The sequence below is a fragment of the Mixophyes fleayi genome, chromosome 2 (assembly GCF_038048845.1).
Source record: "Mixophyes fleayi isolate aMixFle1 chromosome 2, aMixFle1.hap1, whole genome shotgun sequence".
Taxonomy (NCBI): Eukaryota; Metazoa; Chordata; class Amphibia; order Anura; family Limnodynastidae; genus Mixophyes; species Mixophyes fleayi.
Genome location: NC_134403.1, coordinates 326,395,863 through 326,422,010, shown reverse-complemented (window position 1 = coordinate 326,422,010; position 26,148 = coordinate 326,395,863). Strand labels below are relative to the sequence as shown.

Below are 26,148 nucleotides of genomic sequence, written 5' to 3'. Positions count from 1 at the left end.
AGCCAAAGTCAGAACCAGGATTTCCTAAACTGGATCAACACCAACGAGAGCAATGGGACTGATGCACAGATCACAGGATAAGTGATCTAATACTCCGGAGCTGGAGCAGTGCCAGAGCCTGACTTAAATAGATAGACCAATCAAGATAGCAGCAGCTGATGACATCAAACTGACTGTTAATACAAGAATAAAGGATGAATAATGCATTTGTCCTGTTGCCTAGCAAAAGGATGCACACACTTATACAGGGAAGGAGATTTGTAAGTCGTAATGGGAGAGACTTTATCGGAAGAAGGTGTCTGTCCCCATGACAGGGGAGGAAAGCAGGGACTGCGCTGGACAGCCAGTTATGGGACTTTTGCTCTATTAACACTTGTAACTCCAATCCAAGTCAGAATTTCTTGATTCAAGTGCTGATAGTCCAGGGCCTCTATTTCACTTAAATCCGTGTATGCTTGTCGGGCCAAACATGGTGCTAAAATCTCAGCCCACATCTCCTTCAGCCATTTTGCACACTGAGTGGTCCGTTCAAACGTTATCAGGTACACTTGGTGTCATTTTCTGAAAAGCGGAATTAGGTTGTACCACCTTGTCCTGTTGTGCCTGTATTAAAAGATTCAACACACTCTGATGATGATGTCTTGGTTATAAACCAGGCGCATATGCTGCTGATGTAGAGGCAGACGCAACTTGAGAGGTGTAGGTCTCTGTATATTGGTGGAATTTTGCTCTATAACTCTTCATCTATCCCTGGGTTTACTTGTTAAGTAGTTCTCATTTTTTTTTATTACTGGGAACCCAGGTATCAGTGCGCATTGTTCAGGGAGCCCAAAAGAGGCAGTTCCCAAATAACTGTTTTGCATTTATCTCAATCAAAGGACCCTGTAGACAGATTCTGTATTCCCACTTGGGTCCTAACCCATAGGTTGTTCATCTCTTTACTAACCCACATCTGCTCCACTTTTCCACAGGTTTCTGGATTGTCTTCTTGGCTTGGTGAACAGATGACATTTTTGCACAATATTCCACCATGGGTAATCGCGGTTATCTTGTCATTGATGATCGCAGTCTTTACCGAATGTGCCAGCAATGTTGCCACAGCAACTCTCTTCCTGCCCATTCTTGCTTCCATGGTAAGACTATCAAAACATATAAATGACATTCCCCTTTTCCAACAGAACATATATCTAGCTATATATTAATCTTAGCTTAATTGTAATAAAAAAAATGAGTAAATACTGAAGGACAACTAAACGTAATTATGAACATAAATTACTTTCCATTACCATGACTTTCCACTGCAGCTTTGTTGAAACATAAAGGAAACTTCTACTTCCTCCTCCTCCCACCATCACAAACAACTAATGCCACGTCTACATTTCTGGGCAATGCCTAAACAGTTGTGACGACAAAAGGCTGGAATGATAAAGGATAGCATGTCAGTGTACCCGTCTTTCAATCCACCAATCTACAAATTGTAAACAGCATTTCTAATACATAGAAGACTGATAGCTAGCCACACAAGATTTACACTATCCACTGTCAGAGTGATGGAAGTTTGAGAAGAAGTTAATTTTATATGTCCACTTTCTCTAAAGCATAGAAAGATAGTATGACTAACCGATTTTAATAAATATAGCATATATCATATATTTCAGTCACATTATTTATCTTATTAAAACACATGTTTTGGGATATGATTTTATCCAAAATTGGAATTGCTCATTAATGTTTGAGTATATTTTTGACAAATGTTTATTTAAAGTAAATCATTTAAGATTTGTAAATGTTTTACATTTTTCTCTGTTTCCAGGCAAAATCGATTAAGGTAAATCCACTATACATTATGATCCCTTGTACTCTCAGCACTTCGTTTGCTTTCATGTTACCTGTGGCTACTCCGCCAAATGCCATCGTCTTCTCATATGGCCATCTCCGTGTGTCAGATATGGTAATTTCCATTACAATTTAAAATTTGTAAGCACATTTAATTTAAACCCATCAACTATTTTTAATATTTATTACATGTGTAAATACATATGTAAAGTGCAGTCAGTTCGGTAGAGTTGTGGTGGCAGTGGCGGATCCAGGGGGGGGGGCGATCGCCCCCCCTAGCAGACACTTGCTGCCGACGGCTGCCCAGTATGTGCAGGTCCGTCCAGCCGTGACAGGCAGGGACAGTGTGCTGCCCGGCTGCTCTGACTGTGTTTAAAACACAATCAGAGCAGCCGGGCAGCACACTGTCCCTGCTTGTCACGGCTGGACGGACCTGCACATAGTGTGCAGCCGTCAGCAGCCTAAGATGTTAGAAAGGGGCGGGGCCTAAATCGCCCCCCCCCCCCCCCTATCTCGCCCCGGGTACAGCATTTTTCTAGATCCGCCCCTGTGTGGTGGTATGTTGTCACATTCTGATCTATTGAACAGGGCAATTGGACATATCTGGATTACAACATCTCACTAATGCACCAACATCGCCTTGCTAGACCAGTGTAATTTTTCCTTTTTGGTCCTCTTCTTCTTAATTGTAATGTCATAGACGGAGCACAATACACAGTAGGGATATATAGAAGCTCTTATCATAAACTAGCCATCTATAGATTAAACAAATGATCTGATTGGCCGCTCTAGGTCACAAAGCCATTTGTCCTTGCTTCATTTAAGCCATCACTGCGCTTCTATTTGTCTATTGGTCCACTAAACAATTTTAGCTCACCCAACACAGCTGAATGATATGCCCTGAAATACATATTCACGGAACCTCATTCCTTATTTATTTATTTATTTATTTATATATTTGTTTGTTTGTTTTAGGTAAAATCTGGCATCATGATGAATATTATTGGCATCTTATGTACCACAATAGCCATCAACAGTTGGGGTCGTCCCATGTTCAACTTAGACACTTTCCCACTGTGGGCCAACACTACAGACGGAAACTGATGGAAAGGCAATCCAAGCCAAGTCAGCGTAGCCCTTATCGCCAGGACATAACTACACTAATGATTGTGTCTCTTGTTGAAGGCTAGTGTGGAGCCTGGGTTATAAGATACCAACAAAGGGATTCGTGGATTCAATAGAAAGCTGAACAAAATCATTTTCCATTCTTTGCAAATTCAAGAACACAGAGACTTAAAATCTTAGATATATTATGTAATAAAAAAAAGAAGAAAAACATGCAGCAATAGCATAATTATAAACTTTTGGGAAATAACGTGAATAGACATTTTAGCATTGGTGATTATTTAAATACTACATAGTCTAAATAAATAAATATGTGTTTAATGTATATAGTTTTACTTACGCACAAGTCGTTCCTTATGGGATGTTCTAGTTTCTCTTGTCTGGTTTTTCGAAAAGTTTACTGCTTAAAGAACTAAAATTTAGCAGGCACGTTTTTTAGTTAAACGAAATGTCTTCCCTGTATAATGTAAGCCATGTGTCATTGTTTAAGAATTTGTTAGTAAATTAAGTTGTCCAAGTAGGGGCAGGGCTTACTTTGGGAGGAGTGGAAGATATTGTAGCTGGATAATGTCTACTGGATACATATGGACAGATAAAGAGACAAGGCATATGGTACAAAGTGCCTCATGGCTCAGTGATAGAACTAGTTATTGGTGATCTAAATGTTCATAAATATTTGCTTAGGTCAACAGACTGGAGCCTCCACTGTGTGTAGGCTGCACATACCCCCCTGCAGAGGGCACGCCCACTATGGGACCCATAGATGAGGTGGGCCAGTAATGCTCTCATGCACAGTGAAGCAGGACTTCACTACACATGTGCCAGACCTGTGCTTGCTTGGAAGAGAGCTCCACTCTTCTCTTCTGATAGCAGTGGGCCTTGGAAGGTAGCGCCAAGGCTCTCCCCAAAATTTGCTAGGGGATCTGGCAATACTGTTACATCCCTGGCTTAAAGTAATGACAGAGTACACTAGTCATCAGGGCTCAAGACTTTTGGGACATGCAAATTTTTTGGGGGGGTACAAAATTGTGACAGGGAGAGGTATATGCTGAAATTCAATTTAAAATATTTTGTAAGGTTTGAATCTTGATGTATTCCCATAGTAAAGACAAGGATGGTGACAGGTGTAGGCATGGCGGGCCTTCCCCCTTCACATCTTCACCCTCAGCAGCACTTGTTTATGCCTCCGTTCTGCTATACAGTTCTCATTTTAATGAAAATAAAATGAGTGACAAAGATGTTCGTGACCCTTTTAAAGAGCCATGTGGAGATTACATAACTTGGCAGATTTTTAGGGCACATCCTTATTAACAGTCTCTCACAATTTCAGAGCAAACTACTAATTCAACAAAAATGGGCACATATTTAATCTGGCTAGTTGGACAAATCATCTAAGCATTGGTGAACTTTGTTATGTTCATATAGTATGTAAAAAGCAGAACTCTTAATGACAACCAACTGTATATTTCTTAGAAATGATTGTGATGTGCATGATGGGGGCATTTATAAAACAAGTCACATAGAAATACTTTGCAAACACAGTTATCTGAATAGCCGCTTGTACTCTGATGACACTCTGACTCAGTGTTCAACAAGTACCTTTTCCTCTAATCTTGTCCCTTGTCCCTCTTAGTAGAAATTTACATTTCATGCTCATCCTGTCATGCCCCATTCTTGTGAAATGCTCTTATAAAATTCCCCATTATATTCTCTAATTGTATGTTTGATTGTATTTGTTTGAACTGTGCTAAAGTAAAGATTATATACGATGTATGATTATGTATGATCAGCAAATTCTGTAGATGTTTAAAGGTGCCAGAATGCATCTCCTGTAAATGATTTATTAAGCTAAGTGTATAATAACTTATGTAACAAATATTTACATTCAAGTTTTCTAGGATCCAATATACAGTATATTTGAAATGTTATACATTTTTTTTTCATGATATAGTGTAAAACACCAAAATAACTCAATCTGAAATAGGCCTATTGCTGGATATCCCAATCAGTCCTCAAAATATTTTTAATCTTTTAAGTATTTGTAGACCGTTGTACATATCCCCAGAGTATTCCATGGAGGGAATTCAGGTTGCTGGTGATGGGGCAGCGGACATCAACGCGATGTCCGACTGAGCACATTGGCTGTCAATACGGTACAGAGTCTCAGCTCATTTTCTCCTCGAATGGGACGTGGGGAAAAGTGAGCGGGGATTTTAGAAAAAACTCCACCGCGATGTGTCTCGGCAGACTGTTCAGTTGACACATTACGGCACCTCGCCCCGAATTTAATTCCGCCCTATGTCAGCTTTATATAAACAAACATGCTATGGAAGCTATGTGCACTTAGAATGTATCACATGTAAATGTAGGACTCCTCAGCAAAAAAAAAGGTACATTTTATTTAAAACAGTCTATTCTATTTACGAGCTACTTATTTTAATTATGTCACTCAAGGAGTTAGCCATGTACAAATTAAACAGATGCCAGTAATTTGAAAACAGCATGTGGGTGTTTACAAGAAATATTTGTACATTAAACAAGTGGAAAAAGGTGTACAAATAAGGCATTAATTATATATACTATGTAACAGATTGTACAAATGTTCCATGATATGTGCTTTGCGCTAAATCTGCTACCTGTCATAGGAAAAGTGTCAAAAACTTGCAAGATCTTCCTATCAATAGACCTACATACGGTTTCAAAACGGCCAAAATGCAGAACCTGCTTTGCCTCAGTTAGCAGAAGCGTGCCCAGTTTTATACCAAAACACATAACTTTGTAGGGTAAGATGGTGGAGTTTTGCAGATGAGCCAAATTTCACAAAGGAGTTGGGTGGGTGCGGGTGTTCCTTGTACGGAATAGGCACAGTGGTGCACCTACTTGTGTGGAGCATTGGAAAATTAGATTTCCTATGGGACTTTGCATCTCTGCAGGATGTTTATGGTAATAATCAAAGATATTTTTGCTTGCATGGCAGAAATGAGCAATGTTTTCTGTACTGTAGTTGTGATAAATGTGCACAGAAACACACTGCACGAAGTTCCTACCAAACCTCGTGGCCAATTAAATCTACCCATTAATGGATGGATTTAGACTTCTAAAGGGTCATCCACAGTGAATTGAAGTCATCTGAAGGTGGCCAACCCCTTTAAGAGCATCATTATGATGAATCTTTATTTTATCCTACGTGTAAGAGCAACTGGCTGAAACATACAGCAAACATTCCTTTTTATACTGTCCCCACAATTACTTATACAAACTGTTACCTCACACTGACATATAAGTGCCTGCAGTGTTATTGGAGTGTTGTATTTACAGGGGTTTACCACTTTAAATACATATCTAGAAAATCACCTCCCTTCCCTATACTATTACTTCGGTCCATCCCTTGGGAACCTCCCCAATTTGCTAGGACATCTGCTTCAAGTCACTCTAATAGTAGATTCTATGTAAAAATCCCTACTCCTTCCATCAGCAGTCAGCTTTCATTTACAGCGCTGTGTTTCATCTTCTTTGTTTCGGAGAGAGTCAAGCCGCGTTTTAGGTGATCGGAAGAGGTTCTGGCTATATGTGATTGTCAGTACCCTGCTAAATACAGCAAATCATTGATGTAACAGGGTTTCCATCTTCTGCATACTAGTCCTGGACATGACTTACTTCACTGTAAGACACACAACGCCCCAGTTACACACAATCTCACTTTGTTTGAAAAATAGGACACACATTTAAAAACTGTTTGCACAGTCCATAGGGTACATCTATTGCTCCATTTGGGCGCAAAACAGTAAACAATTGAAGGATCATATTCCTCCTAGTTCATTAACACCACTGCTTTGAATTTCTCCTGTTACAGCAGCGCTATGTGAGCTGGGACCCTACTAAATACAGCAGACAATAGGGGTCCAATGTAGAAGAACCCCAACAAAGCAGAATTGTAGAGAAGGGAAGCAATTTGTTAGAAATGTTATTTAAGGTGGAAAACCCCTTTTGTGAGTGTATTCTGATGTGGACAATACAATATGGTGATCATAGAAATTATTATGCTAATGTAGCCGAGCATTAGCCATACAATATATAGAAAGTGCATTAACAGGTAGATGTAAACAATTGTTTAAAAAGAACTATATTCAAAAGAAAATATAATGAATTTAAGATTTGTACTCGTGTCATTAGCAGTTTATTTCATTATTATTTATTATGCTATAATGTGTATTTTATTTAGAGTGTTGGTATTATCTATTTACGTCCATCAGATGACAAGAGGTTTAGCTTTCCATGAGTAAGGAGTTACTAAACCAAAGGAAGATTTTTACTAATACATTTTCATGGTTGAGTCCTGATTTCAGAGGCCACATTGGTGTGGTTTTGGTATATTGGATACTGGTCAAATTGGTCCAGATTTTTCAACGTGGGATTGTTGGGTGATATAAATAAACTGCAATTGTAATTATTTTGTAGTTTTATATAATATGTTAAAAGTGGTGTTATTGTTAAAGTTTTCCTTAACATGTTTGGATGTTTAGAAGGTCTATTCAGCACAGTGTAGAGATTTTTATGGTGTGGTTCAGGTCCATGTTGGTATGTTTCTGACTTTGAGGTCATGGCCACATAATATCACTCCTAAAAATGAGACAGCCATGCTGCGTGGTGAGCCAATATTCATGAAACTGCAGCCTATCAATAAAGGACAGATTTGAGAAGAGGCAACTGAGCTGTTAGTCTCCACAAACTTTTTGCCTCCGCTGCCCCCAGGGCCGGATTAACCCGAGGTCTTACTGGGCTAAAGCCCAGGGGCCTCAGGCATCTGGGGGGCCCGCTGGCATTTATCGGATGGGGGACGGGGACTCCGAATGTGAGCTGGAGAATGGCAGGCAGCTAACAGCAAATGTTATGCTGTTAGCTGCCCGTTGTCACTGTAGTACTTCCACGGTGCACAGTAATATCCTTACTGAGGAGATCTCGTGAGAGTGAGAATATGACTCATAGTCTCACTCTCACAAGATCTCCTCAGTAAGGAGATTACTGTGTGCTGTAGGGGCACTACGGGAAGTGAAAGAAGAACGGAAGGAGGTAAGCTCACATGGAGGTGGGGTTCATGGGGGTGGGGGCACTCAGTACCCTTAGCCCGGGGGCCTCCATTCTCTTAATCCAGCCCTGGCTACCCCACACACAATAGCAATTTTAATGGGGAGGTGACCATATAGATCAATAGGAAGCTGCGAGAAGGGAGTTTGCAGATTTCTATGTCCACAAGCAGGGAGCCTGTGGCTTTCTATTTGGCTGCGACACCGGTGATTCACACCATGAAAAACTGTCAGAGGGCCCTGACAAGTCACTTGACTTTGAGACACAAACAACTTAATCCAGCCCTTGTAAAAGCATGTAGATGAGTGAAACCATTTTGTGCTTCAGTGTTGAAACTGGCTTCTAAGAAATTAATAGGTTGCAGTCTCATAGAAATTGGTACAGTCTGAAACTTGCTCCCAGTGTGTAGATTACAGGAGCACTTTAAGGGCTAGATTGACTAAACTGCGGGTTTGAAAAAGTGGAGATGTTGCCTATAGCAACCAATCAGATTCTTGTTGTCATTTCTTTAGTACATTCTACAAAATGACAGCAAGAATCTGATTGGTTGCTATAGACAACATCTCCACATTTTCAAACCAGCAGTTTAGTAAATATAGCCCTAAGTCTTTTAGCTTAAGAATGTTAACGTTGCACAAAACTGTGGGACATTACTGTAAACTGGTGCAAAGGCAGAGGTGTTGGTGCCAATAGGAACCAATCAGATTGTAATGGTCTTTTAAATCACTGATTTTGGTTGCTATGGGCAACATGATCTTATTCTTTTGCGCACATTTTAATAAATATCTCCACTGTGCATCCACGACTGTGATTTGTCACACGTATTCTAGCAAAGCGTTTTAATGTCACTGGAAATTGATATGCATAGATGCTGCTATGTAAATAACGATAATTCTGTTTTATTGAAATATTTACATAGCTATAGTAATGTTGTGGTACATATTTTGATTTTGAAAGGAAATAAAAATATTTCTGGATTATATTTGATATTGTATATTTTTTTTATATATTTATGGCATTAACTCCACAACAAGGTACTGCTAGAAAAAGGGATACTTGGACTGTCTTGATTTAATCTGTCGCATTTGAATATTTATTGTTTCTTTTTACATTGGTATATTTGCATCTCGTGATGGCAATAGTAGAAGAAAATGAATGAAAAAATGTTGTATTCTTAGAATAAAGTATTTTTTTAAAGGCTAATATTTTTTTCCAAAATTTCCGTCTACTAAGCGGAACTGAAAGCTGAAGTCTGGGTTTTCAGTTACACTGTACATGCGTGAGGTGGCTGGGTCATGCATGTGCACATCTGCAAAAACTTACTTGTCATCATCATTCATCAATCACCATTTATTTATATAGCGCCACGGATTCCGCAGCGCTGTACAGAGAACTCATTCACATCAGTCCCTGACCCATTGGAACTTACAGTCTAAATTCCCTAACATACACACACAGACAGAGAGAGACTAGGGTCTAATTTTTTGATAGCAGCCAATTAACCTACCAGTATGTTTTTGGAGTGTGGGAGGAAAGTGGAGCACCCGGAGGAAACCCACGCAAACATGGGGAGAACATACAAACTCCACACAGATAAGGCCATGGTCGGGAATTGAACTCATGACACCAGTGCTGTAAGGCAGAAGTGCTAACCACTTAGCCACCGTGCTGCCCAGAAGTAAGTAAAGCCTAAATACCACTCAGCTGCCTTGATGAAGCTTTAATGATGGGTCATGGCGATAAGTGGTTTACTATCGCTGCAATAAACAGTGATAGAAGACCAGCCCAGCCACCATTTCTTAGAAAATAGACCCAACAGAGGGATACTCACTGCAACATTAATGTTGCCTATTATAACCTGTACCCATATTATATAAATTAATTTATCCTGTTAAAATCGAATTGTATTATTTTGTTGTAGACATCGCCTACAGAGAATGATTCTTTAAGTGCAGTAGTTGCTAAGGCAATATATATATGTAACTAAAATATATGAGGTAGATACAATTAGATGTAAAGTACTGCTGGGCATCGCCTTGATGTCCGGCTACGCACCTTGCTGGCTAATACAGTACTAAAATCTCTGATCATTTTTCCTCGCATGTCTATGGGACGCGAGGGAATATTAGTGAACATTTTAGTACAATAGCTGCTGCGGGGTGTCTCTGCGGACTGTTCTGGAGACACATTGCGGCATCTGACGATGTGATTGTTCTATCTGTTCCCTTTAAAAAGAAACTTTCTCTTAGCTTTCGTCTCTAGCGCTATAATTGACTGCAATCTTCTTAAGGTTATTGTACTTATCTAAATAGTCAGCTGGTAGTGGAATGACCTAAGCAATATAATCCTACATGCAGTTAATACTACATTTTAAAATAAAAAGGCTAAAACACTCCTTAAGCCGTTGAAACGCGCTTTAGCTTTATCTAGGTTTAAACATATTTCAGGAGGTCAGAGAATATAAAGGAGAGACTATCCAATCACTGTGTGCTACCTAATAGTTCTCCAATAAGACTCAAGCTATTTCAATGACGGATAGTTACGGGTATTAAACTGGGAAAGTCATCCAATAACAGACACTGTTGATTGTGTCACCACAGGATGGTTCTTCTTGGACAGGGAAGCAGCATTACAGAATTATAGGCTCAGGGTGAACTGCACACTGGGCAGTCCGAAACTAGAGAAGTGGAGGTGGCATATTGTTAAACCGAGACATATAGCCCAGGTTTTATAAACAGAAAAAAGATGAATTCCTAAAGCCATAAGCTCTGTCTCATAAATATACCAAACTTTTTACCTTAAGGCAGCTATGGTTGACGGCAGGGGTGGGCTGGTCGGAGGGCAGGGGGGCATCGGCCCCCCGGGCCGCTCAGAATCACGGCTGTTAGGGCCTAACATGACACATGACGCGGCCGTATCCAAGAGCTAGCGATTAGACAGGTGGCCACACTTAATATGTGTCTAATAAATTTGTTCAGATGTTTTGGGAGGTTGGGAAAAGGAGTACTATGTTGAAGCTGGATTTCTGTAGCAATTATGCTTACAATAAGATTTCTAAATTCAGACCAAAATGTCATAAGTAACTTAGTTGGAACCAGATATTACTGGTATAAAAGTTTAAATACATTTTCTTTATCACACTGACAGAGGATTTGGCTACAACTATCTATAATATAAATGTCTAGTGGCGTGTGTTAGTCTGTCTGTGTGTGTGTGGAAAAAATAAAAGCAAGCTGCAGCGCCACCTGCTGGGCGGAGTTATACACTGACCTACTAAATTCTTAGTGTGTGTGGAAAAAAAAATTCAGAAAGGGCTGAAATTTGGTATACTAAGATGTTTTTAATGTGTTAATTTTTAAAAGTGTTTATAAAGATTTAAAAAAATATATATATATTTCTTGAAGGAGAAGTGACAGTTGGGAGTGGTTGGTGGTTGCCGGGGATGACAGTGGGGAGTGGTTGGTGGTTGCCGGGGGTGACAGAGTGAGAGGAGTGTGATACTCAGGACCGCTTAGAGAGATCCCTGTGTCTGATTAGACATCTGGATAGATGTGCTGATGAAAATGAAGGATGAGGCGATGGAGAAGAATGATGAGGTGGTGACATGTGGACAAAACCACGTTAAAAAAGGGCGCTTACGTCAGGAAGTAATGCTCTTCCCCTGAGGAGGCCTGGGCTATGGCCCACATGCATGACAAGAACCTTTTTAACACCTTAAGTAGCTTGATTTGACTAGAATGCATGAGTAAACTTGTCTATATATATATATATATATATATATATATATATATATATATATATATAGATAGTTGTAGCCAAATCCTATATATATATATATATATATATATACATATATATATATATATATATATATATATATATTCATATTGAATGATACAGAGATGATATAAGGCCCCTGGATGAGTGATTGCTCAGACAGTGATACTCAAAAAAGTTAATGTTCTAGCATAAAATCTGCTGGCAGAAGTTTGAAGGAAATGCCTTATTTGTAGGTACTGATGAAAGACATAGGAAGAGACACTATAGGATCCCTGAAGGTTTGCAAACATTGGAAATGTTCTCACTTATGTCATCTAGAAATCAGAATATTGGCCGATACCCAGTGAGGGATGCATCAGCAGTGAGTCCCAGAGCAAAGAACAGGTTGTGCCAGAGTGGCATTAGGGAAGACGGAGATGAAGCAAGCTATATAAAGTCTGGTACAGCGTGACCATATTTAAGGGATACGTTCATTATTGGATGAGAGTGAGTTTCTGAGGGCCAGTGACCACGTGGCAGACACATGATTGCTGATGTCGATGATGGGATAAAGCAGACTCAATGTCCGCAAAGATTCTAGAGGGGATGTTTATGGGTAAAGCCTAGAATACATATAGGAGTCTAAGGAGGATATTAATTTTAACTGAGGTTATTCAGCCAATTTTTGCAGCCAATCCATGAAAAATAACAATATTCCACATCGGAAGTCAACTTTAAAGGGAAGCATAATTAGCCCAAAAAAGAGTGTCCAGGTTCTTAGTGACACATATACCCAAATACTGCATTTATTTAGTTTCCATTTGAATTTAAAGTCAATTTCAAATATATTTTTAGTGGAAGGAGACAAAAAGAGATCCATGGTTTCTGTTTCATCGGTTAATTTTAAAATTAGAGAGAGTTCCAAATCTGTGTACAAAGCTATTTTGTGTTCACAGTGAACTAACAATTACCAGCTATATCTGAATTCTGCTGAATTCCGGTGGCTATGGGTTCCATTATAAATATGAAAATAAGTGGTAAAAAAGGACAGTTCTGGTGAGTGACACTTTTGATTCTAAATGCACCGAGAGGAAGCCATTAACCAAAACTGAAGTTGATGGATAAGGTAAAGAGCGAAGATCCCGGCCAAGAACTCTCCCTCCAAATTAAATAACTTGAGAACTTTCATCATAAAGGGCCAGCCAGTGCGATCTGAAGTCTTTTTCACGTGTAATCTACTTTCCATGATGTCTGCATCAGGGGCAGGCTGGGCTGTTGCATCTGCCCCCCAGGCCGGTCCCAAAGTTGGCCGCCTTGGCCTGGGTCACCTGCATAATTTTTTCCTTTAAAATGTTTCTAATAGGCTGCTGAGTCGAGTCTTTGACTCCAGGCTAAAATTTGCCAGCCCTCCCTGGTCTGCATCTATGAACTCTCCACCTATGATAAATGAAGTCTACATTTAAAGCTTTTTAGTGGCTATATTGAAACATTACTGAACAAAATACTAATCACACCTGCTTGTCTAATAATAAAACATTCTGGTAATGCTTTTTCCTCCTCCTTGGAGTGAAGTTTACATCAAACTTAGGATAATTATCACATTGCATAGTGATTTCATCAACTGAAGCCAGAGGCACAATTCCCTATGAAGCAAATCTATACACTACAGTCACTGGGACCTGGGAAGTAAACTAATACAGCATACTCTTTGCATGTCCTTTTCCCATTTATTCTAGTTTTAGTTAGGTGTCCATACATCAACTTGTTTGGTTTAGAGATGCTCGGACTTGGTTTTCTGAAAATCAAACCCACCTAAACATAGGGGATCAGAGTAGGCTCGCGAGCCGGCTCGGTAGTTTCACACGTCCTCGGATCGGAATAGAGGCAAAATGTCATCTTTGCGTTGTCGGATGTCACGGGTTTTGGATTCCATAAGTACCTCCCTCCCCAAGAGATCCAGCGCCATTGCTCACACCGAAACAGGGGTAGCAGTGTTCTTGTCACTCTCCAGTCTCCATTGCCATTGCTCATACAGAAACAGGAGGGGTAGCAGTGTCCTTGTCACTCTCCAGTCTCCAGTGCCATTGCTCAGTGTTATTGCTCATACAGAAACAGGAGGGTTAGCAGTGTTCTTGTCACTCTTCAGTCTCCAGTTCCATTGCTCATACAGAAACAGGAGGGGTAGCAGTGTTCTTGTCACTTGACAAAAATTGACTGGAAATTAATGTTAGTGAGGCTAATAATAATGTATGAACAAAAAAAGAGCCAAATTATGTGATTTTAGCTTTAAAAAAAAATAGGGATTTTAGAAATAAAAAATAGGGATCCAAAACCAAAACAAGTGAGGGCGGTTTTGCCAAAACCAAAACCAAACCACAAAGTTAATCCAGTTTCAAAGCCAAAACCAAAACACAGGGGTCAGTGAAAATCTCTAGTTTGTTTCTTTTGCTTCTAATATACTGTATATAAAGCTTGTGACTTGACACACCATAATCTTAACAACCTTATCCTTCTTTGTCTACCTCTTTTTGGGAACCATTTACTTGAACACTTCAAAAATCCTCAAATATTTTACCAAATGGTACCCATGACCACTTTCCATGCATTCATACTGGAATAAATTTTCTCTTACCCGTTACACTTAGAAACCACTTTACAGAAACAATAGCTTTTCCAAGCCACATATTAAACTTTGCGTCTAATTACCAGTGCGTCTAATTACCAGTGCTAGGTAAATATATGTTTGCCGGCCTTCACGTAGTAATTTTAGTCTATTTTAGCCTAGACATGCTTATTTACAAACACTACCCATGGAAAATTTCATAGCGATAGTGTCTATACATGTCTGGATTTTTACACATTTAGAAAATATAAGTACAAATAGTGATTTTTGTAAAAAAAAATAATGAATAATTACTAATGGGAACAAACAAAATTGTTTTAAAGTAAGGCAATGCTGAACACACAAACACAAATCAGGATTTTGAGAATTTTGTTAATCATAATCTCTCAGGTCAAGATCAGCAATAGGTGGGGCAGAAAAAGGTTTGAAAATTGGCTAAAAAGAGATTTTAAATATAGCAGACAGTAGCTGAGGCTATTTCAACTCAAATAATGCAAGGTCTATCCTAAAACTAATTTCCCTCGGACAATCCTGGTTTTAAGGTGCATCTGACTAGGGTCAGAGCACTCAATCTTTTTATGTCCATGTATACCCAGTTGAAAAGGGTACAGATAGAACAACCTGTAGCCAATCAGATTATCAGAATGCTCACAACAGCTCAGAGTATTTTATCAGATGATACTAAAAAAGTGATCAGCGCACGGAGAACTGAAGCATACAATATGGCACTGAAATGTACGTGAAGATGTTTATAGCCCTTTTGTGACAATGTAGTAAAAATAACGAGTCAGTAGTTTTCAATATGGTCTTACCCTGCTCTTTCCCTGTATACACTCGAAATTTCCTCTCCTCGGTGTCAGCGGAGTGCTGGCTTCCCAATCTGAGGCGCGATGTGTAGAAAAGAGTACAAGTAGTTCCAGATGGTATTCGGCTGTGAGTGCAGCTCGTGCCGTCTGCAGTGGAACGCAGGTAAACCGCACAGTTCCTTCTGTCACTTCCTGTATGGACGGATGCCCAGATAGTACAAACAAGAGTGCAAAAGCTGCAATGGTGCTGAATGGAGAAAAAATGTAAGTTTTCCGACGCGTTTCGTCCCTAGGGACTTTCTCAAGGATAATCCTGGTTGTAGAAGGTTGCTTTTTATAGTCGAAATTTCGACCAACTTTATTGATAAAATAGTGTTTTGACACATAATATAAAATTCATTGATACGCTACAGTATCCGTAAAATATGTACAGATATACTCTGCATATAATAAAATTGTATCTTGATAGGACACAAATGTATAATGCTATATTTTATGACAGGAATGGCCATAAGTCAAATTCTAAATTTAGACCTAAAGGAATGAGGGTTTTTAATTTATATATAAATTCTGTTTCTATTTTAGACATGGTTGCAATATAATTTCCCCCTCTCCAATTCTTTGGTACCAATTTGATGCCTTTGAATTTTAATCCTCCTGGGTCCTTATTATGATAAGTTGAAAAATGTTGGGGAACAGTGTGTGTAGTAATTCCCTTTTTAATATTTCTTATGTGTTCCATAATACGGATTCTCAGTTTTCTTTTTGTCCTCCCCACATATTGGAGGCCACATGGGCACTCCAATAAATATATGGTTCCTTCAGAATTGCAGCTAATATTTTCTTTGATGGAATATATTTCTTTAGTAGTTGCAGAACTGTAGATTAACATCGGGGTAGTTAAATTAATTTTGCAATTCTTGCAGCAAGAACAATTGTTACAATAGAAAAAACCTACTGTATTTCTAGTGGTTTTCTCCTTTTCAATTGGTAAATAGCTTCTTGTGAGCATATTTCTCAAATTGTCTGCTTTTTTATATATAATGATGTTTTTTTTTGGGATGATTTGGCTTAAAATTTCATCATGTAAGAGAATATGCCAATGTTTTTCTATTATGTTTTTTATGACTTGGAAGTGACTACTGAACTTTGTAATGAACACAGTATCAAACTTCTTCAGTTCTTCTTCTTCGTCTTTTCCTTTATATGTCATAAGTGTGTCTCTCTCCACTTCCTTCATATTTTGAAAGGCTTCTTGTAAAATATTTTTATTGTAATTCCTTTCTATAAATTTTTCCATCATGTTATCTCCTTGTTTAATGTAATCAGTTAAATTGGAACAGTTTCTTCGGACTCTTCTAAATTGTCCTTTAGGTATATTTTTAATCCATAATGGATGGTGATTACTGTTTGCAGGAAGGAAATTATTACAGTCCACTTTTTTAATATAGTTTCGTGACATTATCTGTCCATCCTGGATATAAATTTCCAAATCTAGAAATTGAATTTGATAGGTACTGGTACTGGCCGTAAATTCTAAGTTTACATCGTTACGGTTAATATTTCTAAGGAAAACCCAGTTATACGTACAAAAGAATACATCCATACTGACCTCAAAACCACTTCTAGTTTTAATCCTACATATGTTAAAGGTGCGTATATTGAAACGTTCCAAAAACTAGTAGAAGAAGAAATTGAAAAGATTACTGGTAAAGAGAAAATGAGATTCAACTTATCAAAAGAAGAAATTGTTGCTATTAAAGAGCTAAACAGTAATACTGATATAGTTATAAAACCTGCTGATAAAGGTGGTGGCATTGTAGTACTAGATAAATTGAAATATCTAGAGGAAGCATCAAATCTTCTTAACGATACCACCACCTATAGAATTCTATCTGAAAATCCCACTGAAAATTACAACAGGCAATTATTGGAACATCTAGAGGAAGGACTATATATGGGAATACTAACAAAGAATGAATTTAATTATTTGTATAATAAAGACCCAAGAATACCGGTCTTTTACCAACTTCCTAAAATTCACAAGAATTTAGACAAACCACCAGGACGTCCTATAATATCAGGAATCAAGTCAATTACTTCAAACCTTTCCCATTATGTAGACACATTTCTACAATCTGTTGTAACAACACAGAGAAGTCATCTACGGGATACCACTCAAGTTTTACAAATTCTTGAAAAAATTCAGTGGGAACCCACATATATCTTATGTTCATGTGACGTCAAGTCACTTTACACCTGTATAAACCACGCAGATGGATGCTATAACACCTATCAGATGTTATGCCGGAATACAGACCTGCATAACCAACAAATACAGTTCATTATGGACAGTATAGAATTTATACTTACCCATAACTATTTCTGGCATGAGGGTGTATTTTACCATCAGGAGAAAGGGACCGCTATGGGCAGCCGCTTCGCACCCAGTTATGCGAATTTATTTATGTCGCAATGGGAGGAAGACAACATATGGTCCAATAATATCTATCAAGATCAGATCATCTGCTGGTATAGATATATAGATGATATTATCTTTATATGGAATGGGGAACAGAGTATACTGGATAATTTCCTTAGAAATATTAACCGTAACGATGTAAACTTAGAATTTACGGCCAGTACCAGTACCTATCAAATTCAATTTCTAGATTTGGAAATTTATATCCAGGATGGACAGATAATGTCACGAAACTATATTAACAAAGTGGACTGTAATAATTTCCTTCCTGCAAACAGTAATCACCATCCATTATGGATTAAAAATATACCTAAAGGACAATTTAGAAGAGTCCGAAGAAACTGTTCCAATTTAACTGATTACATTAAACAAGGAGATAACATGATGGAAAAATTTATAGAAAGGAATTACAATAAAAATATTTTACAAGAAGCCTTTCAAAATATGAAGGAAGTGGAGAGAGACACACTCATGACATATAAAGGAAAAGACGAAGAAGAAGAACTGAAGAAATTCGATACTGTGTTTATTACAAAGTTCAGTAGTCACTTCCAAGTCATAAAAAACATAATAGAAAAACATTGGCATATTCTCTTACATGATGAAATTTTAAGCCAAATCATCCCAAAAAAAACCATCATTATATATAAAAAAGCAGACAATTTGAGAAATATGCTCACAAGAAGCTATTTACCAATTGAAAAGGAGAAAACCACTAGAAATACAGTAGGTTTTTTCTATTGTAACAATTGTTCTTGCTGCAAGAATTGCAAAATTAATTCAACTACCCTGATGTTAACGTACAGTTCTGCAACTACTAAAGAAATATATTCCATCAAAGAAAATATTAGCTGCAATTCTGAAGGAACCATATATTTATTGGAGTGCCCATGTGGCCTCCAATATGTGGGAAGGACAAAAAGAAAACTGAGAATCCGTATTATGGAACACATAAGAAATATTAAAAAGGGAATTACTACACACACTGTTCCCCAACATTTTTCAACTTATCATAATAAGGACCCAGGAGGATTAAAATTCAAAGGCATCAAATTGGTACCAAAGAATTGGAGAGGGGGAAATTATATTGCAACCATGTCTAAAATAGAAACAGAATTTATATATAAATTAAAAACCCTCATTCCTTTAGGTCTAAATTTAGAATTTGACTTATGGCCATTCCTGTCATAAAATATAGCATTATACACTTGTGTCCTATCAAGATACAATTTTATTATATGCAGAGTATATCTGTACATATTTTACGGATACTGTAGCGTATCAATGAATTTTATATTATGTGTCAAAACACTATTTTATCAATAAAGTTGGTCGAAATTTCGACTATAAAAAGCAACCTGCTACAACCAGGATTATCCTTGAGAAAGTCCCTAGGGACGAAACGCGTCGGAAAACTTACATTTTTTCTCCATTCAGCACCATTGCAGCTTTTGCACTCTTGTTTGTACTATCTGGGCATCCGTCCATACAGGAAGGGACAGAAGGAACTGTGCGGTTCACCTGCGTTCCACTGCAGACGGCACGAGCTGTACTCACAGCCGAATACCATCTGGAACTACTTGTACTCTTTTCTACACATCGCACCTCAGATTGGGAAGCCAGCACTCCGCTGACACCGAGGAGAGGAAATTTCGAGTGTATACAGGGAAAGAGCAGGGTAAGACCATATTGAAAACTACTGACTCGTTATTTTTACTACATTGTCACAAAAGGGCTATAAACATCTTCACGTACATTTCAGTGCCATATTGTATGCTTCAGTTCTCCGTGCGCTGATCACTTTTTTAGTATTGAATGTATATATTTTTTCAGCAGCAGGAGTTCTCGCATTAGGAGAAGCGCCGATAATCCCACTTTGCTTCTATTTTATCAGATGAGTGTGCTGATATTGTGGGAGGCAGTGACCTATCCGCACCTATGATTGTGGTTGTGAGATAGGGGCTGTCTGGGACACTGACAGTGTCATGACGTGAGGAGAGGAATTGGGTTAAGTGGAAAGCTACAGACTGAGTGCTAACGTGGTCACACATGTGCCAATTTAAACCGCATTGGCCTGAGGCTACCGGGCATGTGGGGTTCTACCGAGCACTATAGGTGCCAAAGGCAATGAAATCCTTTAAGATTTCAATCAGTCCTGGACGAAAATGCTCTTGGCCTGCGACCTCCATCACTGTGTGTAGTTATTGACTGACCGCAGTAATGGAGCCCAGACCACTGAACAGGCAGATCAGGCCACTTACTCATAGTTGCCTACTCTCCAGAAATGTCCAGGTGACTCCCGAATTTCTAGGAGTCCTCCTGGACTGCCGGGAGAGCAGACAAACGTCCTGGTTCCTGGACAACCATTAGTTTAGTGGCGGGGACGGGGCTTATGACGTGATTCGCGCATCATAGTGGCCCCGCCCCCTGCTGTAGCTAGCTAAAACTGTGATGTCATTTAGGGGTCGGAGCCAAATGATGCGATTCCCGGAGACCCACCCCCCCACACGCCAGCTTGCCAAGTAGTTCTACAAATGTCAAAATAGCCAAGCAATTTATGACTGTCAGGGCTTGCTGAGACTAGTAGTGCCCCACATAAAATCAATATTCATCATTATGAATCTTTGCACCATGGGTCGAGCACTTGCAATAGATATGCTTCCTCACAGGTTGTATTTATGGCTGCACCTACCTCTGATTATATCGCAATTACATGAACACGTCTTGACCGCACTTGCCCGTCTCTTCATGGGTACAACGCAGCATCAGGCCCGTTATATATAGCTGCCTGTAATGTATGTGTAAACCAAACCCTATGTTAAGCGCTTGTCTCACACTCTATGGGTTGGTCATATCTCCTTCGATGGATGGTCTTCCCTACTTCAGCTGTGCACCACTACATGTAGCAGCTCTGGCTATTACATGGGCCCTACCACTGGTTCCCCCAGTGAGCCCTTCATGCCCCAGTCCAACACTGTCCGTAAGCTTCTTGGAGACTTCTTGAGGTATCTACAATTACTTCTATTGTAACCTGGAATTGCATAGTCTGACATCTTTTTCAGTGAAATGTGTGTGGTTATGGAAAAAATCCCATTACTATCCAACAAATTAAAGGCTTTCCCAGCTAAATACATGGCAGGGGTTTCAGACAACACCACATATATCATATGATACATTATTTTTGGTTTAGCTTCTGAGAGACATAAGAACTTAAAATCACAGCCTGTATGTACAAATTACACATCACCCCAGTGTAAAAGAAAAGTTCACCTTACTCTGCATTACAAATGTAATAACATATATATGCTGTTAAGACAAAAAAAATCACATGTTTAGCATTTTTCACAATATTCAATTATTTTCATGGCATTTAGATCCAGGGTCTTGCTGGGCTGGGGGGGGGCAGAGGGCATCTGCCCCACAAGCCAGCTTCATAGTGAGTCGAATCTTAACCCCCTGGATAAAATTTGCCAGCTTGCCTCTGATTTAGTTTATAATTTAAGGACATAAACAGATGACTGGATAGTTTAAAAAGACAAGACAGCTCACACAAAAGAGATCATGAAATGGAAACTACTACAAAAGAATCCGTGTTACAGAAATATAATATAATTTATAGTTATTATGTAATATAAGATATCAATTTGATTAAATGAAAAAGGTAGATGGAATAGAAATACAGTATGACTTCTACCCATTGTCACAAAATATATTAAGTAAAACAAGGCACATGAACTTGGATTTTAGTAAGCACTATGCGAAATAAGGTTAGAAATGGCCTCTAATGTATTCAGAATGACTTTAGGTCTAATTCCCAGACTGTGCAGAATTCCAGTAGATGGTCTTCACTGGGGCTCAGATCATTTATGTTTAATGTCACATATTTTACCAGTAGTTCCACGTAATGAGAGATTAGAAATACCTTAAGAAGGTGGTACGGTGTACTTAGCAGTCAAGAGCATATATATAAAGTCTATGGGCTTGTTTGCTAGCACAGTGTTTTCTCATAATAGCACACCTTTTATAATACCACCTTCACTTACCACCAGGTATATTCCAGAAATGCACAAAAGGACATTAAAACGGTATTAGTTCCATTACATGTCATATAATCAGGGCCGGATTAAGGGAATGGAGGCCCCTGGGCTAAGGGGGCCTCCATTCCCCCGTGAGGGCCCCCCCCCCCCCGCCGTGATCCGAGCTGCCCGCTCCCCCATGATCCGAGCTGCCCGCCCCCGTGATCCGAAGCTCCCCGCTCCCCCGGCACTTACCTCCTTCTCCGGTGTGCTGTACGCTCTTTACTGAGGAGATCTCGTGAGAGTGAGACTCACGAGATCTCCTCAGTAAGGAGACTACAGCTCGCCGGGGAAGGACCGCAGTGAAAGTGCTCAGCAGCACTGATCGCGCCGGGGGCCCCCCGCCCCCGACCGATCAATACTGTTGCTGAGCACTTTCAAGGGCCCCCTGGATGCAATAGGCCCCTGGGCTGTAGCCCAGTTAGCCGTATGGTTAATCCGGCCCTGCATATAATGCCATCTTTATAATGCCACCCATGCTATAATGACAGTTTTGGCCTTACTCTAAAATGAGCGCTAAGCAGAGCTGAAAATAAGTAAGAGGTAGCTTATTGTTTTGTTCGTTATTAATGATGGACAGACCTCATTATTAATGGGCATGCCAGATCGCACAGGCTCAAATCAAGCCCCTCCTCTGATCTTTTGAGAGCAGAGAGTGGGGCCTGGGAGGCCTGAGTGACATAGCTAGGCCCCTATCTAAATTTTGAAGTGGTGCGTGATGCACTTTTTCGCCATTATCCTAGGTAGCTAGTTTTGACACTATTGGGGGTCATTTAGTGTTAGACGTACACCTATTTTTTGCTGCATTTGCAGCGCCATTCTATAACTCACCACGTAACATGCTCTGAGTAGCTTTATTTGGCTTTCTTGGTAGCACAGAACAGCTCTACATAAATATTTATTATTGTTACCATAATTAAGGGACAGATTGTGTGAACCATTAGCAGCAGTGTTAGGACCAGAAAGATTATGCGACACAGAATAGGTGACACAGTTGAATTCTTGACTACTCTCTTCCCACTCCAGAATCCAAGACTTTTCCCGTGCAGCCCTTCTCTGGAACGACCTCCCTCGTTCCATATGTCTCTCTCCTACTTTGTGCTCCTTCAAACGTGCACTCAAAACTCACCTCTTCCTCAAAGCCTACCAACCATCTACTTAACCCCCATCTCCTCCCTTTTGCTTGTCCTCCCTTCTCTCCTCTTGCCTCAACTGGCTCCTCTTGTGCCTGGTCTGTTTACCCTCCCTTAGGATGTAAGCTCGTATGAGCAGGGTCCCCTCCCCTCCTGTCTCCATACCTGTTCTTCCGCTCCGTCTTTACTGCATATGACTGGCCGGAGTTTCTGAAGTATTGGTACTTTTTGTTCATTGTTCTGTATGGTTTCACCCTGTATAGTCTACTGTTAGTACTGTGTGGGGGGCTGCGGATACCTTGTGGCGCCTAACAAATAAATGATAATAATAATAATAATACTCTCCAGGATTAAAAGTGAGGAATAAATAATGTGAATAATTATTTTATGATCTCGCCATCATCTCCTGAAAGGCAGACCAATAAAATTATAATGTCATGGAGAATGTAATATGTGCACCAACATGCAAGCCCACATATCAACTCTTTTCTTAGGTGGACTTGACTGGGTGCTCTATTTGATTCGGGGACTTAATGGGAGACTTAAGAAAACATAATTTATTTATTTTTGCTTGCAAACCGCCACACATTAGATGTGGTTTTCATATCCAAACCGCAAGATTTATTATTCTGCAGTTTGGAGGGAGAGAACTCAAAATGCATAAGCAACTTAAGTTAACCTGTATGGTAAAACCATGTCTCGGGGGAACCCGATAAAATGACTTAGTAGCTCCGGGCCTCTCCCATAAGACATAAAAAACTACTACTGCATTCCTCAACAAAACATTTGATAGATTAAATAACAAATATAGATTGCACCTAAAAATTCAATCATTATCATGGGTTGATCGCTATCACTTACTAACACTAATGTCTTTACCAAATTTTAATATTCCATGTCCACTGTGGAGAGGTTTTATGAGCTGAACAGAGTATGGCAATTGTTAAGCTATTTTGTCACACAGATATCATGCTTTCTATCTCATTTTATTGTTGCTCTATATGAGGAAGTGAATTGTAATATCTGAAGTGTTATTATGCCATTGTTACAACTTCATTCTTGCTGTGTCTGCAATAATCCAATGGCAAGATGGTAATCCATAAGGGAAAAGGAAAAAAAACACATTTTGCGTTAAGTGCTCCTCAGGAACGGTCTGTTCCTGAGGAGCACTTAACGCAGAATGCATTAAGAACCAGCTCCATTAACATCCAGCCAATCGAGAACGGTCTCTTCCACCGCTCAGCTAGATAAGAGACAGCTCCTGATTGGCTGCCCTGATATTTGCACCAGCCCTGGCGCAGGTCACGGCTCACTCTATACTTTTAATAGAATACATTTTGTGCCTTCAGGATACATTTTAGCAGAGAAATGCAAAGTTCAAACATACAAAAGTAATACAGTCCCAATGTCCCCTCACTCGCACGATTAATTGAAGAAATAAATGGAGGATAAACAAAGCAGTATTTTAGTAGAAAAACATATTGGTTCTAAAGTGGTAGGAGATTGAACTTTTGATGCAACATTTACCATGCTTTCCCACTCTCCCGGAATGTCCAGGAGACTCCCAAATTCCAGATAGGTTTCCTGGACCACTAGGAGAGCAGGCCTTTCTCTTGCAAAAAAGTTGGTAAGTATAAGATTTACACAGCTAGACTCACTTGTGGATAGACTTGAGCCTTTACATGCCCTGTCTAGGGACACAGATGCAAGACACGCGAGTGCATGAGGTATAATGATCTCTGAACATGACATCGCACAGATCATTTTACAGGGACTGTTGATATAAGAAAAATATCCATTAACTATATTTTCTCTATTTTGTAACTAATTTGTATCCCAAATTCTGAAATACTAACATGAAACCATTTCTGACATTTTTTCATTTTTGTTAAATGTTTGGCAGCTCAACAAAAGCTTTTTGTGCAGACTTTATAAAGAGCAGTTATATCAGTCCTGAAAAAGAAGGGAAATTATGGGTTATAAGAATATGGAAACCCATAATTTACCATACTTCAAGTTCATGATTAAAAGCATAATTTCCTTTTTTATCTCTGGTATACAGATATGACAGGAAGCCATTGTGTTGCTTAAAGCATGACAAGTGTATACTGTAAGCCATAGCTAAAATGTAATTTAGTGCATTCTGTGCATTAGAGCTGTGACTATCATGGTCACAGGGCTGTGCACTTTTGTTTGGTAACAGATGTGTCTCTTCATATTAGTCTTGGCACCAGGGCCCTAATTCATTAAGGATCTTAACTTAAGAAACTTCTTATTTCAGTCTCCTGGACAAAACCATGTTACAATGCAAGAGGTGCAAGTTAGTATTCTGTTTTGCACACAAGTTAAATACTGACTGTTTTTCATGTAGCACACAAATACTTGATAGCTTATTTGTACACTGAAATTTAAAGTTGATATTTGTGTGCTACATGAAAAACAGTCAGTATTTAACTTGTGTGCAAAACAGAATACTAACTTGCACCTCTTGCATTGTAACATGGTTTTGTCCAGGAGACTGAAATAAGTAGTTTCTTGTGTTAAGATCCTTAATGAATCAGGCCCTAGGACTTGTGAGTCAATGAGACAAACAAGAGGCAGAAGTGATAACACCATGGCATGTAAAATAGTTAGATATCCTTCTACAATACCATACAGTTAGGAACTAAAGAGTTATATTAACATAACTTTTAATAAAATTATCACATTAAACCAATTTGGCATTCAGAGCAAAGGAATTGAGTATAAAAGCAGTTTAATTCTAGTTAAAGAAGATGTAACTAGTGCTGAATCCCATCTCTATACTACCCAGCAACGAACATATGTTTACTATATTGAGATGTAATGGTACAGCAGCAATACAGTGCACGTCAAAAATTATGATGAAGTGATTTACTAAATCAAATGATGCAAAATCGTATGGTTTTGGTAATGGTTTCTAGATAGCATGCTACCCTGATTGCCAGAAAACTTGTATTTTGCACTACCATAAGTGGAGAGTTTTAATAATAATATTAATAATAACTTTTTTGCCCATATACATGCTGCCAGATAATGAACGGCCTCACTGCTGAATGGCTTGTATTAAGTATACATTCTGAAACTGAATTATAGCCTGTGAGCTTAAATAATATACCAGACGATTTTGGCTGAATCTGAATTCTTGTTGAAGGCTGTTGCATGTAATTATTCAGGAATTGGTAAACTGTTACAGAATAGCAAG

At 39.0% G+C, this 26,148-nt stretch overlaps 1 protein-coding gene across 3 annotated transcripts in view; it reads left to right on the top strand.

The window, feature by feature from the left end:
• Positions 1–9,249, top strand: part of SLC13A5 (solute carrier family 13 member 5) — a 96,832-nt gene extending 87,583 nt beyond the window's left edge. For 2 of the 3 annotated variants that reach the window (XM_075196788.1, XM_075196787.1), the window contains exons 11-13: positions 972–1,133; positions 1,814–1,951; positions 2,812–9,249. In XM_075196788.1, the coding sequence (XP_075052889.1) occupies positions 972–1,133; positions 1,814–1,951; positions 2,812–2,940 (429 nt within the window). In that variant the 3' untranslated portion in view covers positions 2,941–9,249. The remainder of the gene's footprint in view (positions 1–971; positions 1,134–1,813; positions 1,952–2,811) is intronic. The other variant, XM_075196789.1, reaches the window with a different exon arrangement.
• Positions 9,250–26,148: the final 16,899 nt, after the last annotated feature.